Source organism: Myotis brandtii, unplaced genomic scaffold (assembly GCF_000412655.1).
Source record: "Myotis brandtii unplaced genomic scaffold, ASM41265v1 scaffold194, whole genome shotgun sequence".
In the NCBI taxonomy this organism is placed as follows: Eukaryota; Metazoa; Chordata; class Mammalia; order Chiroptera; family Vespertilionidae; genus Myotis; species Myotis brandtii.
The window spans coordinates 2,192,016-2,206,935 of record NW_005357232.1 but is presented as its reverse complement, the minus strand read 5'-3'; the positions used below and the strand labels follow the sequence as shown (position 1 = coordinate 2,206,935).

General features: G+C 34.1%; 2 protein-coding genes across 3 annotated transcripts in view; one reads left to right on the top strand and one right to left on the bottom strand.

Annotated features, from left to right (window-relative positions):
• Positions 1-6,024, top strand: part of SLC25A21 (solute carrier family 25 (mitochondrial oxoadipate carrier), member 21) — a 541,855-nt gene extending 535,831 nt beyond the window's left edge. Inside the window, exons 14-15 of one of the 2 annotated variants that reach the window (XM_005864975.2) lie at positions 2,004-2,061; positions 3,507-5,707. In XM_005864975.2, the coding sequence (XP_005865037.2) occupies positions 2,004-2,061; positions 3,507-3,510 (62 nt within the window). In that variant the 3' untranslated portion in view covers positions 3,511-5,707. Of the gene's footprint in view, positions 1-2,003; positions 2,062-3,506; positions 5,708-5,998 lie in introns of those variants that run through there. The other variant, XM_014538612.1, reaches the window with a different exon arrangement.
• Positions 6,025-6,108: 84 nt separating this feature from the next.
• Positions 6,109-14,920, bottom strand: part of PAX9 (paired box 9) — a 13,882-nt gene continuing 5,070 nt past the window's right edge. The window contains exons 3-4 of the mRNA XM_014538621.1: positions 7,756-7,931; positions 6,109-6,441 (exon numbers count right to left, since the gene is read on the bottom strand). Of these exons, the coding sequence (XP_014394107.1) occupies positions 6,187-6,441; positions 7,756-7,931 (431 nt within the window). The 3' untranslated portion in view covers positions 6,109-6,186. The remainder of the gene's footprint in view (positions 6,442-7,755; positions 7,932-14,920) is intronic.

Genomic DNA, 14,920 nt, shown 5'->3' with positions numbered 1-14,920 from the left:
ATCCATCTATCACTACTTTTCTAGGCATTTAAGCATGGATTTTGCTTCACATTTGAGATTCAGACCTGCCTTCTGTTAGTCTTTGGCCCGATTGTAAAAAAAAAAAAGGACCCAATGATAAGAATATTGGTGATTTAGTGCAATTCTCTCTGTATGTGGTGTTTTTCCTTCACCACACAGTAAAAACCTGCTAGTAGACCTAGCATTAGAGAAAATCAGAGGACTGGCCCTAACCCAGCTTTCTCAGGAGGGAGTGGGCCTGAAAAGGGTGATGACCCTGGAGAGTTTAACTAAAACGGTAATTGGCTAGAAACTTAATCCAAAACTCTTTAAATAATCTGACCCCAAGTTTTGTTAGAGGCATGCAAATGTTTGGTTGGCTTTTAAAAATGTTTTTGCATGAGGTATCCTGAGTTGTGGTGGTGTTAAATCCAGTGAAAAGGGTTGTTGTGGATGTTCTATCCAAGCTAAACAATACTGAGTAACTAGAAATCTCATTCTAAGACCTGGCCTCACTCTCATTCCAAACGTGTAAGTCCTACCAACTTCAAATGAAAGAAGGTAAAGAGAAAGGTAAGGTAAGATGATTTTTTTTTTTGAGAGAGAGAGAGAGAGAGAGAGAGAGAGAGAGGTGAGCCTGGAATTTCCATTCTTCATTCTGGAGAAGCATCTCATCTTAGCAACTCTGTGTGGCTGCTGATAGGTACCTCGCATGAAGGGAGAATCTTGAAGTCTGTGGTTTAAACTTCAAATATCACTAGCCTGTAAACTAGCCCAGTTCTGTGTGTTCTTGTCTTACGTTGTGAATAGTTAATAAGAGTAGACACTGCAGTTACATACATATCCACAACCCTCTGCAGTGCGTTCCTCCTCACTTGCCAGAGCGCCAAGAGGGCTACAGCAGTGAGACGGGTCTAGTAGAGTATCTTCATGGGTTAAAAATGAAAATTGCAGGCAGATAATTATCTTTGGTATAAAGTTACACAAACATGTGCAGCCTGTAGGTTTTTTAGAAAGCATATGGCGGTGTGTACAAAAGAACTAAAATCAAGTTCTCTTTCTTTCTGTTAGAAGTCAGTCTTCTGTTCCTTCAGCCAAGTCTTCTCTAAGTTGCGCTGAGGATATTTGTCCACATTTTGATTTTGTAATCGTTTTCACACAGACATGAAAGGAGAAATAGAGATTGTCTTAAAGGACACAGAACGTGTGCAATTTACTGCATTAGATAGAACACAAAATCGCCCACATACAAATGCTCTCCTGATGTCTAGGTATTCAACAGGGTTGTGCCTGTTTTCCTGTATCATATTCCTGTTGACATATTACATAGCAAGCCTCTTGCAGCCAGTTATATAACTCTTCTCTACCAAGACAAGTGGTGCTCTTATGACACCCACCCCTACTACCAAATTTTCAAGTGCAATCCATATATGTCCTAGGCAGATAAAAGGAATGAAAACAAAAGGAGGTTGAAAGCTAGCTCAGTTTTGCAATACATATTTTTTTAATATTCAGAAGCTATTTTTCACATTGCAATCCAAATCGAAAGCTGTAAGAGAAAAGCAGCCTCATTCGTCAAGCACCAGCTTAGAGATTTTCTTCTTGGATGCAACCACAACAATGCTAATTACGGACTGAAAAAGATAAATCCTTTGCCTACATATGAAGAACCTGAAGGCTTCTGTTTGCAGGAAAGCCACATGCCCTTACATGACTAAATGTCTATATTTATTTACTTTTAAAAATTAAAAGTGCCTGAAAAGGAATCTGATGAGAAATGATGAAAGTTACAGAAACTCATGGAGGGAAAATGTATTTGGAGACTCAAGATGGTCTTGATTTTGCTCTGAAAATTTTCCACAGTAGTTTTATATCTATATATTGGAGCTCAAGAACTGATGATTCTAACAGCCCCTGCCCGATGGGTTGGGTGGGACTTCTCAGGGGGAAAGACATCCCTGTTTTACAGGATTGTGATAAGAGACAGCTCTTTTCTTTTCTAGGTGGTGCAGTGATGCTGCTGGTTTATGAATATACCTATTCATGGCTTCAGGAGAACTGGTGATTGCCTTCGACGTGTTTTTACCCCTGGAGATAATGCATATTTGCTCTACAGCACCTTGAAACTATCAATCAGCTAATCTGATACAGTTATAAATTATAATTTATGTACAATTATAAAGGGGGAAACAATCTAAGATCAGAATCTATTTTGATACTTCAAAAATTATCTCTAGACAATTTGAGACTGTAGTTATGGCCATATTCATAAAATTGTAAGAATAAAAATAATATGAAGCAATTAGGTATGCAAACTGAATATAAAAAAATAGTGTAGAAGTCAGAAATATTTCATAAAAGCAATATAAGTTTTGTGACCTATGTTTTATTTACATTGGTTCACAATGAAAATCTATTGTATTGATAATTATTTTTCCCCAAGAGGCCAACAAATGCTTAAAGTAAAAAAAAAAAAAAAAGCCAAAATTTAAAGTTTTTTAAAAATTTAACTCTTCCATAAATAATATGTAAAAGTCACAAATAAAGTATTTTAAAGGTGCACTAAATTCCTTTTTAATATGTTCACTTTTATGTTAAAATGCAAATCTGTTCAGTTTTCTAGTAATAATTCACATTTCAGCTATATTCTCCTAAATCTACTTTATACTTTGTACTGTTGTTTAAATCAGGTCATACTTTAAACTTCTGATATTTGCAGTCTTTTATGACAAATAGAAAACATGAAGTTATATTAAACTACTTTTCTTCACATAGTTCCCTTTGAAAACAAGTTTTGTTGCTGAAATATGTTCATGTTAAATCACAAATTGGAACCACTTCTTGGACCCATGTGTGCTGTCTGTATTTGTACCCAAATGCTTTTGTTCAAAACTCTTACTTGTGCCATTCTTAAAAGAACATTCAAAGTAAAGTACATTGCCAGGTTATTAGTTATTGGTGACAGCTACAGGTGTGGAGTATGATATTTGCAGTGTTAAAATATGTATTATTCAGGAAAAATGTTTCAAAATAGAAGTACATTCTTAGCATTTCAAAGGTTCCTGTACTAACATGCACTCCAAAAAAATATCTTCTTGGCCTTGATATAACCAAAGGATTTTATATCTACATCCTTAAATGATGCTACTTCAGTAGCCAAAAGTCACCAAAAATATCTGCATGTTGTAGGTGACACCTGTTCTTAACTATTTCTATGGGATATTTGTACCATGAGGCTATGTTATTAAAGCATTTTGAAAATAAAAAATAAAAGATAACATGGTAATTATTACTTTTTATTAATTTAGAGCATTTGAAGTATAAAAATAAAGGCTTTTTGACATACTGTATATACATACACAGCCTTCGGTTGTACATCCTTTCCAGCGTGTTTTTTAATTTATAGTTCAGCCCAATATTCAAAAGAGGGTCATTAAAAGTAGGGAAAAAAACAAACAAGAGAAATAAGAATGTGTCTGTTATACAACTGCATTCTATCCTTGCAGGTAATACTCTTGCATCCTGTGAGAGCACTGCCTGCACAGAGTCCATGAAATTGAACCTTTAACCTCTCCATGTGGATGGGATGGAAAAGGATCTCTGAAGAGTGCATTTGCCAGTTTAAAACATTTTCACCCGCTAAGAAACAGAGGAAATATGTCAATGCTAACCAATAATAATAATGTTTAAAAAAAAATCCCAAACCCATATCTCATTCCATTTTCCTTCTCTTATTTTTAAGAGTAGCTTTAAATCATAATTGCTTTAAGTAGCAAATTGTATTTGGGGTTTCTGTTGTCCTTTTAAATTTATTTCATGTGAATTCACTGTTGCTAAGAAAAGACCTAAAGGGGAGGGGAGAGAAAAAAAAGAAAACTTTGATATCATTAATATTAGATTTTTTTTAAAAAAAATACAAGAACCAGAAAAATTATAAATAGCATAATAACAAGAGATTTCTTAATTTAGATAAAGAAAACAACATTTAGTTATGTTTCCATACAAACAATTGATAGTTTTTTAAAGACTCCTAATAGCCACCTAAAAACATCTGATAAGGAAAAATTCTGTACCTTATGTCAGTTTTTCTAGACGGCAGCAGAGTCACAGTATGGTATGGTTTTAAAGTCTCCACCAGGATATTGGATTGGTATCTTTGCTCCATTCGGTTTATAGTCTATTTTCTCACCAGACTAGGAACTCCAGATGTCAATAAGAGTTTTACGAGATCAAAGGAAGACTATGGCCCTGAGAGTTCATCTGCTCCTTCTGCTTATTCTTCTCCTGAAGTTATAATCCTCTATTTGTAGCACTGAATTTCGATTGCTTTAAAAATAAATGCAGTTCAAAGCTCTCTATAAGATATCTGCTGCTTGGAGAAAACAATTCCTTGAACATAACTTGTATGTCAGAAATCTGTTTACTGTTTATATCCTAGTGATTTGAAAACCTGGCTAATCTAGCCATCTGAGTGTTCAATGAAGCCGTGAAACCAATGTGATAACTTGATTGCCATATAGGCTGTGCACAGCACAGATAGGAAGAAATCAAAATCACCTAACTCATCTCTAACAACCATATCTAGTGATGTGCCCTTTTAGTTATTGCACAGAATTAATACCAAAAAGTTGCAATATATTAATTCTCCAACAGGTGAATTGTACCAATGTTTTACAAACATATTTTTAAGCCTATATTGCCAAACAGGAAGAACATTCTAAACAGAAGAGATTAAAAACTAGAATTTTGCCCAAGAAAATCAACTGTTTTAAAATGCAACATATAATCACACGTTCACACACACATATGCCCCACAGCTCTATTATTAACATTAAAATCGGTCTAGAAAGATTTATCCGTTAAACGGTGTCCTGTAACTCCAGAAATGAATAAAGGGAAATTTTAAAAATTAAATAGCATCTGTATTACTAATACCACCACCAGTTTACCTACATGTGAAACATGCTTCTGTACAACAATGTAAACTTCACAGCAAGCCATTTTTACATTCATTAGAGCAGAATTTCCCATTTTCTTTAAATTACAACGTAATTTTGGGCTGAGATTGCTGAACACACAGGTTAGCCAACAATAACAGTACAATTTAGTTTCACAGTGGTTTTCTTAACAGAAAGTTCATTTTAAGTGTCTTTGCAAAGCTTTTCACATTAAACGTTGAGTTTCTAAGTGACTTCCTTTAGAGCCTTCTTGTTCAAACCTTTTCCACCTTGTCTTTGTATGTTTGGCACATGTGTTGTCTGATTAGGGTACAGAATGGGAGACTGGCTTGTTTTATCTGTTGTTCGAATTCTCTGCTGTAGAAAGAAAATGTCCTTCATGCAATGTTGAAGCCTTCCCTGCACACACAGAATTTATGGCAAGTCCAGATCCAGGAGCCTGAGCAGCCCACCACCAAACAGAGACAAAAACGTTGCCAAAAAGTCACCTTTGCAAAAAGAAAGAAAAAATAGAGGAGTGGGGGAGGGGGACACCCCATGGAATGAAAACACAAATGCACCATCCAGAGTCCATATTTACAAACTAACAGAAATATAAACATTGTCATATTTGGAACGAAGTCAAAATACCGGGAGGAGCTAAATTCAGATATTGCTTGTGTTATACATATATTCTCCAACAAAACAGGTCATCTCTTAAAAATAAAGGATCACTCAAATCAATTATTGATTGGTTTCCTAGTGATGAATTAAGGCTTATTTGGTCACCTTATTTGATTAGAGGGTGTAGCATAACTTTTTTCTACATGTATTTTCCTTTATTGATTTTGTGAAATCTCAACAATTGCACGTTTCAAAAGTTTAGGTTGATTTAGAATAAATATACACATGTGGTTTTACCAAAGAATCATTTAAAAAGTTCCTTAAGCCCTTTGAGGGGTGCAGGTTTCTTCACTACATTAAAACAGTGTGTGGGCAGCACAAATGTCTCATTCAGTCCTTAATATTGCTTTTGTTTTTGAATCCTAACATCATGTCAGGTTTTCTGTGAAAGAGAAGTTATGGCAAGAAATTTTTAAGTGTCATCAGCACAAAGGAGGTGAGTCCGTAAAACCAGCTCTCCAGGCAGAAGGGAGGGAGGGGAGGAGGGTGAGGTCTGAGATTGGGGGAGATGGGGCGGGTGTGCTGAGGGGGGGCCTGGTGAAGCTGTTGCAGACGGAACTTCCCATCAGAGTGCGGAAGCTGTGACCGAGTGACTACCTTCTCTGGCTGCCTGCATGCCCTTGAATGCCAGCGACGCGGGAATGTCACAGTTGTGGGGGGAAAGTGGGGTGCCACTGGCATGTTGCCATCCATGTCCAGCAACATAACCAGAAGGAGCAGCACTGTAGGTCATGTAAGGCGACACTTGGGCCGGGGTAGGATAAGGAGCCATGCTGGATGCTGACACAAAACTGCTCACAGTTGGGAGGCCATTTGGTGCCTAAGAAGAGTAGGAAAAGAGAAGAGGTGAAAATAATCACATTACAGTAGTTGACATTTCACAGGTTCTTAGAGAGAAGCAGACTGTAAGTTTTGAGTGGTGGTAGCTAACAATATTCTGATTCTACTTTCTGATTTTTTTTTTTTTACGGTTTGACCTTAAGCATATTCTAAAGGCATTCACAGTCTTGCTATTTAAACAAACATAATGCCAAGAGACAAGATATTATTCTTTCCACAAAGGTTATGAGGAGGCTATGACCAGAAAATTCACAGTATTTGCTTTGCTATTCAGAATTATAGGAAGGCTATGCAGGGTGAGGAAAGAATTAGTGGTGATTAAATACTCTTAGAATCTGTTCTGCTATCCATATGCCTTTGTCAACCTTCCCCGTACTTCGGTTTTGTTTGGCTCTTTTGTTGAGCCATTTGTGAAGGGCCTGGTTGGTGTAGCTTTCATTTCCAGAAAGGGGGGTGCACAGAATGTGGGCTGTCAGTTTAGAAACTCAAAATGAGTGCAACTGTTGCTAAATAAAACATGGACGGTATTTTAAAACATCATGCTGTAAATGCTATTGGACAAAGGACATGCAAAATCAGACAGTTTGTTTTTTAAGGGTTTTAAAATGAAGATTGGGGGTATTTTTTCCAGAGCTATTTTATCAAAAAGGAAACTGGCTATCCAACTATAAAAGAACTGCATATGTGTGGTTTTGAAATTGGAAGATTTGCTTGCAAAGTTTTGAGGCCCCGTGATGTGAATTTTTAAATGCCACATGGATAAATCTCTTGAAATGAATTTACATGTAAAATCTGTTTGCAAACAAAATGCAGCAGCTCTGGCAGGCACATCTGCCTAGAAACCAGTACTCTATTGGCATCCAATTATTGTTGGTATCGTTACTATTAACAACACTAAAAACACCCTGATTTCCAATCTGATTTTGGCATGAACACTCAACATCCTTCTTCAAATAACTTAATTTTCCCTTTAGTTTCTACATGATTTAAAAAGAAAGAGTAAATCCTTTTTCCTGGTAGTGATGTGAATGAATTCCATAGCAACATATTTCCTAGTGAAAGTAAAATGCAAATAATAGATTTCTTATTAGTAAAACTCATTTAATCCTTAGAGGTAAGTAAAGCAGACATATGTTAATTAGATGCTTTTTCCAGTTCAGTTGCAACATAGAAATTGTTTTCTGATTTAATTCATGTTGATATTATTTTCACTTACACATCTCTGAGAATGCAATGGTGGGGTCTCAAAAATTATTTTCTCAATTTAGAGTGATATTTGGAGTAGACTACATACATGGGTGTGATTTAACTGAATTAAATTATGAATTTCTGGCAGTAAGAAAAAAAGTAAAGGAATTAAACTTGTGTCCTTGGTCTGTAAGAGCATATACCTCATGTTCTGTTTGCCAAAGTGCCTGTTCTTCGAAAAATTGGGAAGGAGAAAGGAAGCTACGATTTCTTGAGTATGTCCTACCACAAAGAAATATTCAACACATTTTATCAAATAATGAGGGCTGTGTTGTACTGTTGAGTTTATAATAATTATAAGATAACATATAAGGAGTACAACACAATGTTGAATTAAAATTAAAATGCATTACATGGGTCCCAAAAGGTGATATGTACTCTTAAACAAAGAAATCATTGCACATCACTATTTAGCATAAATAAATTTTATTCTCTTTTTATACCCAATAATACAGGTTAAGGATTTTAGCCATTTACTCTAGGGCAATTGGCAAGTCAGTGGCCCTGTTTAAAAGCAGTTACCATCCCTGTCTGACACGGGATCTTCTGTAGCAAATATTTTCTGCTTTTGCTGGACAATTAAAAGACAGACATAATTTAATCTCAAACTAGGGCATATTTTGAGATAACATCTGGTAAAATATTCTTTCTTATTCTAGATTCTCATTGCTGTATCCTCATTCTGTTTCTTAACTTCTAAAAAAATACGTTTTTCCTTCTTTCTGAGAATGGCTCATTAGAAAATGGCTCACAGGAGGCACTTTAAGGCTCTCGGCAGATGAGCATGAATATACTAAGCTATCAAGTTGCAGGAGAAAGCTAGCATTGCATCAAGATTATAGTTCTGATCATGTTTATTTGGGATTTTCCTAATAACCTATGAGGAATTAGTTTGAAAAGGAATCATTCCAGGTCAGTTATAGAAAGATGGTTGCATCTGCGTTCAGCTCTTCCATTCTAGCATTAATTAATATATATTATTGATGCCAATGTGCACCAAGAATCATAACATAAGAATATGAAGATTAAAATGTTGAGGTTCAAATTAAAATAACGAAAATCTTTGCTCAACATTTTACAAATACATAAGGTTAGATTACTAACATTATACATGACAGAAACAACACTCTCATTAGTAGAAAAAAACCTGTTGGTGAGTTTTCTTTATCATCGTAACTAACTTTTTTCTTCCCATTCTTTTTATCTTTGTATTTTTCTATCTTTCAAAATGACAGTGCTCTCTGAAATTCTTGCTTTGTCATCTTCCCTTTCCTCCCCTGATACCCCCTTGATTAGGGGCTCCTCAAGTGTTTTGTTGCAATGTCTACAATATCCTTACATGCACCCACTTCTTTTTTGCCCAGGACTGTCCCCCCTGAGAAACCAGGCTGGAATACAGTCTCACTTCAGAGTTCTGGGGAATTAGGAGGAGGCAGAACATTGGATGTAGGCCCATGCTACCTTCAGGCACCTTACTTATTCTATGACTGCATTTCTTTGTCAAGCACCAAACCTGCTTTTATGTTATTATTCCTATTAGTATAAACATTTCAAAGTTCTCTAAAATCTGCAATATAGTTAGAGTCATTTTAGTCTCCTCTGTATTGCAGAACAGAAGGAAAGCTTGGAAAGATCTGACATCCACAAAAAGGCAAAAGGAGGCTAAAATGTTTGCTTAAAATTTTTTTTTAAAATTTAAACAGTGTAAAAATAGCTCTGGACTTTCCCTCAGGTTAAATTACAACCTAGATTTGGAGTGAAAAGTTTTGTCTTAATTTTTCTTTTTACTTTTAAAGTTCAGATTTAGAAATTTAGGGGGGAAATGGCCATAAGCAAGATGAGAGAATAAACATGCTTTAAAATGTAACTGCCACCTTCACCATTCATACTAGTGACTCGTTAAATACATCAATTTTCTCACTATTAATTTTGAAACATGACATTAGTAAAAGATATAAATCTCTACTGGGTAAAGTAATTGTTATTTATGAAGCAATCACTGAAAGAGTAAAATTTTCCACCTCAAAGGAAAACAACTACAGGTAGCATTGATGTTTGTTTATTCTTTCCAGTAAAAGAGTACACTTCTTAAACACCCCAAATCTGCTTAATGTTTTCAGTAAAGGGCATGTAATTAATCTGAAAAGCTAGTTAGGCTGAGTAGAGACTACCAAATGTACACCATAAATATAGTGGGAGCAAACATGCTAAATTACTCTATTTAATTGGATTGTAAATATGATTTATAAATCAACCAACATATGGAATATGGAATCCCCAGGGAAGAGTAAACAAATTTTCCAAATGAAACCCCAGCATTGGGCATGTAATGGAAATCTCATTTTTGAAAATGACTTTACCTAAAGATTCCATAAATAAGACCTCAATCCATCAACCCCTTTTTTTAATGCACATCTTCCTTGAAAACAATGAGATAATCCTTTCCTCCAAAGAACTGTACAAGGGTCCTCCCTGAAGCAAACTATTAACTATTTAATTTTGAGAATGAGATTTACTAATACAAATCAAATTGTATAGCCTGAATAAAGCAAGTCGCTTGTTTTGTTGAACATTTTTAGAAAAAGATAGATTTTATCCCACCAACATTAAAGAAAATTACCTAGAAAAAATATAAAATGCAATGTAGTTTGGTTAAAGTTATTACAAAATGAATGAAAAGTATGTGTTCATTTCACTGGTTCTAAAATATTAGAAATATAGATTTGCCAATTCTTAAGAATATCATTTTTAAGTGAATATGTTGATAATTTGTATTGGCAAAGAGCTAGATTATAAACAGTTTGAGGACAGGGACTTGCCTTAATCATCTCATATCCCCACAAAACAGGACACATTACAGGTGTTTCATAATCATTTGTATGCTTAAGTTAGTGCAACCTTTCAAAAGCAAAACATGTCATACTCTTGCTTTTAAAAAATGTAGGTACTCGTTATCACAGAATAAGTATTATACTTTAAGTAAGCAAAATGAATAAAGCTGTTGAAAAAAGTAAATAAAAGTTCTAACCTAGCCATTTCATTATTTGGTTGATGGGCATTCCATTTATTACCACCCCCAAGAAAATGGAAATGCATTAGTATTCAAACACTAATGGCCACAAAAAATAAAACCTGGTATGACAACTGTCTGGCAATTATAGGTTATAGATTATTCTTCAAATTCTGGAAATTGTCTACTGAACATTTTCTCTCTTGAAGAAAATACAAATAGCAGTGCCAAATCCTCTACTGACAATCTTTTATCCACTCATCAGTTATACCTAGTCCTCCCCTTATGATAAAATGAGTTTACCTTGGTTTTAAAATGAAGTAGATTTAGCCACAAATAGAGATGTGCTTCACCTAGAATTTCAACCTCGATATATATCATAAGCAAGAAAATGGTTCAGATCTGAGCATAAACAAGACTTTCTTTTTTGGGGAAATCATTTTTCTGACTGTCATTTTAAACGTCCTAGTTCAATATGCAATAACTTAGCAAAACAAAACTGATAAAATCAAATGACAGTTGTAAATATGGCTTCAACATTCATCCAAAGGATTTTAATTATGCTTAGTTATCCCACTGAAGATCTACATGTTTCTAGGTAATGGAAAACTGATCATTTAAGCTTTTTTTCTAAATGTTATGTTTCCAAATGTTATTAAAATTGATGTAGCCTTTAAAAGTTTAGTCAGCTCTTTTGTATTTTATTTGACACATTTAACTGATATGTAATAATTAATTTTGTTTTAAAACACTAATAGTTAAAAACTAACTGGGACAAAGAATGTTTTACATAATAGATAACATTATGAATTTCAAAGACTATTGGCATTAGCCTACGATTGCATTCTCTCTACAAAATGATAAATTTTTTAACACAAAATTAACTTTATTTGAAATTTTAAAAAATCCAATGCAAAATAACATATTTTCACAAGAACAGCATGTCTACAGGAACAATATGTCTGCAAGGACTGCCAGTTTTTAAAATAATGCACTAGAAAATTGTATTCAATATTCTGAAATACTACCTTTATTTCAAAAACAATGTGTAAATGTTCATAAGACGTTCAGATTAATTTATGCCTCTAAATTCAACTATTTTCACACCTCTGAACTTTTTCTTAATTTTGAGTATTTGTAGACCTTTCTTCATTTCTGACATCTCTATTTGTAGTTAATATCTTATTAAGCTTGCAGTCTGAGTTAAATATATACTACCCAAAAATGAAAATACTCAAAACTTATCAATCTACCATTCAGATACTTAATAATTAGAGTACCATATCTGCAAAAATGTTTTCTGAGAAAGTTTGTCCAATTGTAGAACATTTTTCAAAAGCTATACAACTGTTTATAAACTGTTTAAATAAAATGAGACATTGATTCACTAAGTACCTTGTAAAAGGATAGCTATAGTCTAACCCATTATTCTCTCTATATATTTCTTTTGCCATTCAATTGCATTCAATAGAGGTTTTATGATTTCAACAGAAAAGAACCAGCCATTAAGAACCAGAGAACATTGTTGCCATTCAGAATTAGATGAGATTAAAGGATTCTAGCCCAATATATAGTGTGGGTGAAAAAAAGACCAAATTGATAAATATTATTTTTCTCATGTCCTCAGTGGTAGGCAATAAGGATTTATCAATGGCATTATAAATTATCATTTACAGTGTAATATTAATGTGTAAGACAAATTTTAATATTCTAAACTAATGTTTTAAAAACAAAAGATAGGTGAGTGTACCAATGTGTATAAGGTTCTAATTGCTAGCAATCAGGCATCTTTGCATTTAAAATGAAAATGGAAATTAGATTACAGTAATCAATTCTACCTACAATCACTTGTCAATTCAGTCTCTTGGGTAATTTCACAGGTGTCTTCTGGGTATAGATTATGGTCTAAATCCTATAATTCTGAATTCTCAATTTTCTCCTTTATATACTAAAATAAAACTGGGATCATGTAATATTGTACTATTTAATAACAACTGCAAATGCCCTGAAAGTATTATTGTAAAAGTTTTGAGAATATATTTTTACCAAAGTCTTTCAAATTTTGTTCAAATACAAAGATACACACACACACACACACACACACACAACATCCCTTACCTCTGCATGTTTAAGAGCAAATATAAATGTATAATTTTGTCCTCAAGGAAATGAGTATCTAAATCCCAAAAAATGCTGGTTATGCCTGTATTGAGGATATTTTAATTCTAGTGAATTACTTAACTGTAGCTAGGTGTACATCTTTAACTTTTGCTTTAAACTGTGTTATTTTTCAAAATGTATAGTTAATTAGTTTAAGAATAAAATATAAATTCCAAAATTGCTCTTAAATGACAGTCTACTTAGCACACCTGCAGCATTAAGCACTATTTTGATAATTGTAATAGAGTAATCTTGGTTTCATTGTCTTTAGAAACTTTTCAAGTTTTGAAATTTTACATCATTTGAATTATCTTACTGTATGGCAATGCAGAAGATTAGCATATTGCAATTAAGAACTTTCCAAATGTAAATTTGATATAAATATGGCTTTCTTCTGGAAAAAATTTAACTTGTTTTCTTAAGTATTTAGAACAATACTTTTGACCACTTGCTTCTTTAAACTACTTGTTTTTATAAATCTGATAATTTAGTGATTTAATATTCAGTGAATTAAATGTAATCAATTTTCAACGTTCAGAATATACAGAGTAGATCATTCAAAACAGTGTTCTATTTTTATTTTAAATAGGTAAGTTTAGTTTTGAAGTGTCTGTATAGATGACCATTTCTAAACAAGTTTAAATACTAGATCTATAATCAAAAAAGCAAAAATTATCATAAAAGTTTTTGGATTATGGCACTGCCATACACACACACACACACACACACACACACACACATCTATATCTATCCTGGGTTCATCAAATATATGTGGGAATTAGGTACTATTTTTTAACTCTATTCTTCATGATGTTATTCTAAGAAATGATGACCTAATAAAAATCACTGAGCACCTGTTAAATGCTTTCTACTGTGCTAGCTGCTTTATATGCGCTTCTATTGTTTGTAACAAAATACCTTGACACTTTTTTGACTATGAGGCCTCTGAACAAAGAATATTCTGAATTTGAAAATTGCTTGTTTTCAAAAGTTAATCTCTAACCACCGCTTGTAACCACAGGTAGTATTTAATGAATGCGTTCTATGTGCCACATGTTTGCATTACCCCACTGACTCTTCACACATCTCTTGAGGTTGAAACTATTGTTTCCCCATTTTACAGATGAAGAAATTAAGGCTCTAAATGTTCAAATAACTCACTTTTGTGGTGATGGTACTAGAAGATCAGAGTTCCTAACCATTGTACATATTGCCTCTTCGTTACAAATTAAGGGCCCTTTGGTACAAGAACATGACAAACTTTCTTATAATTTCTCTCTGGCATTCTTACAGTAGGAATAGATTCAGAAAAGGGACTCTCTTTGCTGCTATTTTCTCTGCTATATATCATGGGAGAACTATTAATATGTATCTGACTCTTTTTTAACAAAATACGAGAGAAATGAGGAAGTGGAAATGGGTTTGTTAGAGAAAATAACAACTAGGATTTTTTCCCCAAGTGAATAAAGTAACAAGTTCCAGTTACCTAAAACGCTGGTTTTTACATGTACGAAAACATTGCAAGTTTTATGACTTCAAAATCATGAAATGAAAACTAAGTATTTTGAGGCTTTGGGATTGGAGTTTGATATTAAGAAATGTTCAAACCTGCCCAGCTCTGCTCATCGGCTCATAAAACCTTACTTTGCTTTAAGGTTGTTTGTTTGTTTGTTTGTTTGTTTGTTTTTGAGAGCTTTGGCTTTGAAGTCCTGATTCTAGCGTGGTGGTGACTTTAGACTCAAAACTCTTGGGCTTTTATTATTGTGGTTGCTTCGTCTTTCTCAGAAAAAAAGAAATAAAATAAGGAAAGGAAAGAAGAAGCCCGGTGGCTTAATTTTTCTTTGGGAAGGTCGGGGGAGGGACAGAGGAAAAAATTAAACGGTCCACAGCCGGTCCGTATAATTTGAGGTTTCGCACTAAGCTCCCTTGGGAGATTCCGACGTGACGTCTAACAGGCGGATGGTCGCTTTATTAAGTTTATCTGGTCGCCCCTTCTCACCCGCAGGCCCAGCCTCGCCGCGGGTCCTCGGGGAGCCGAGTG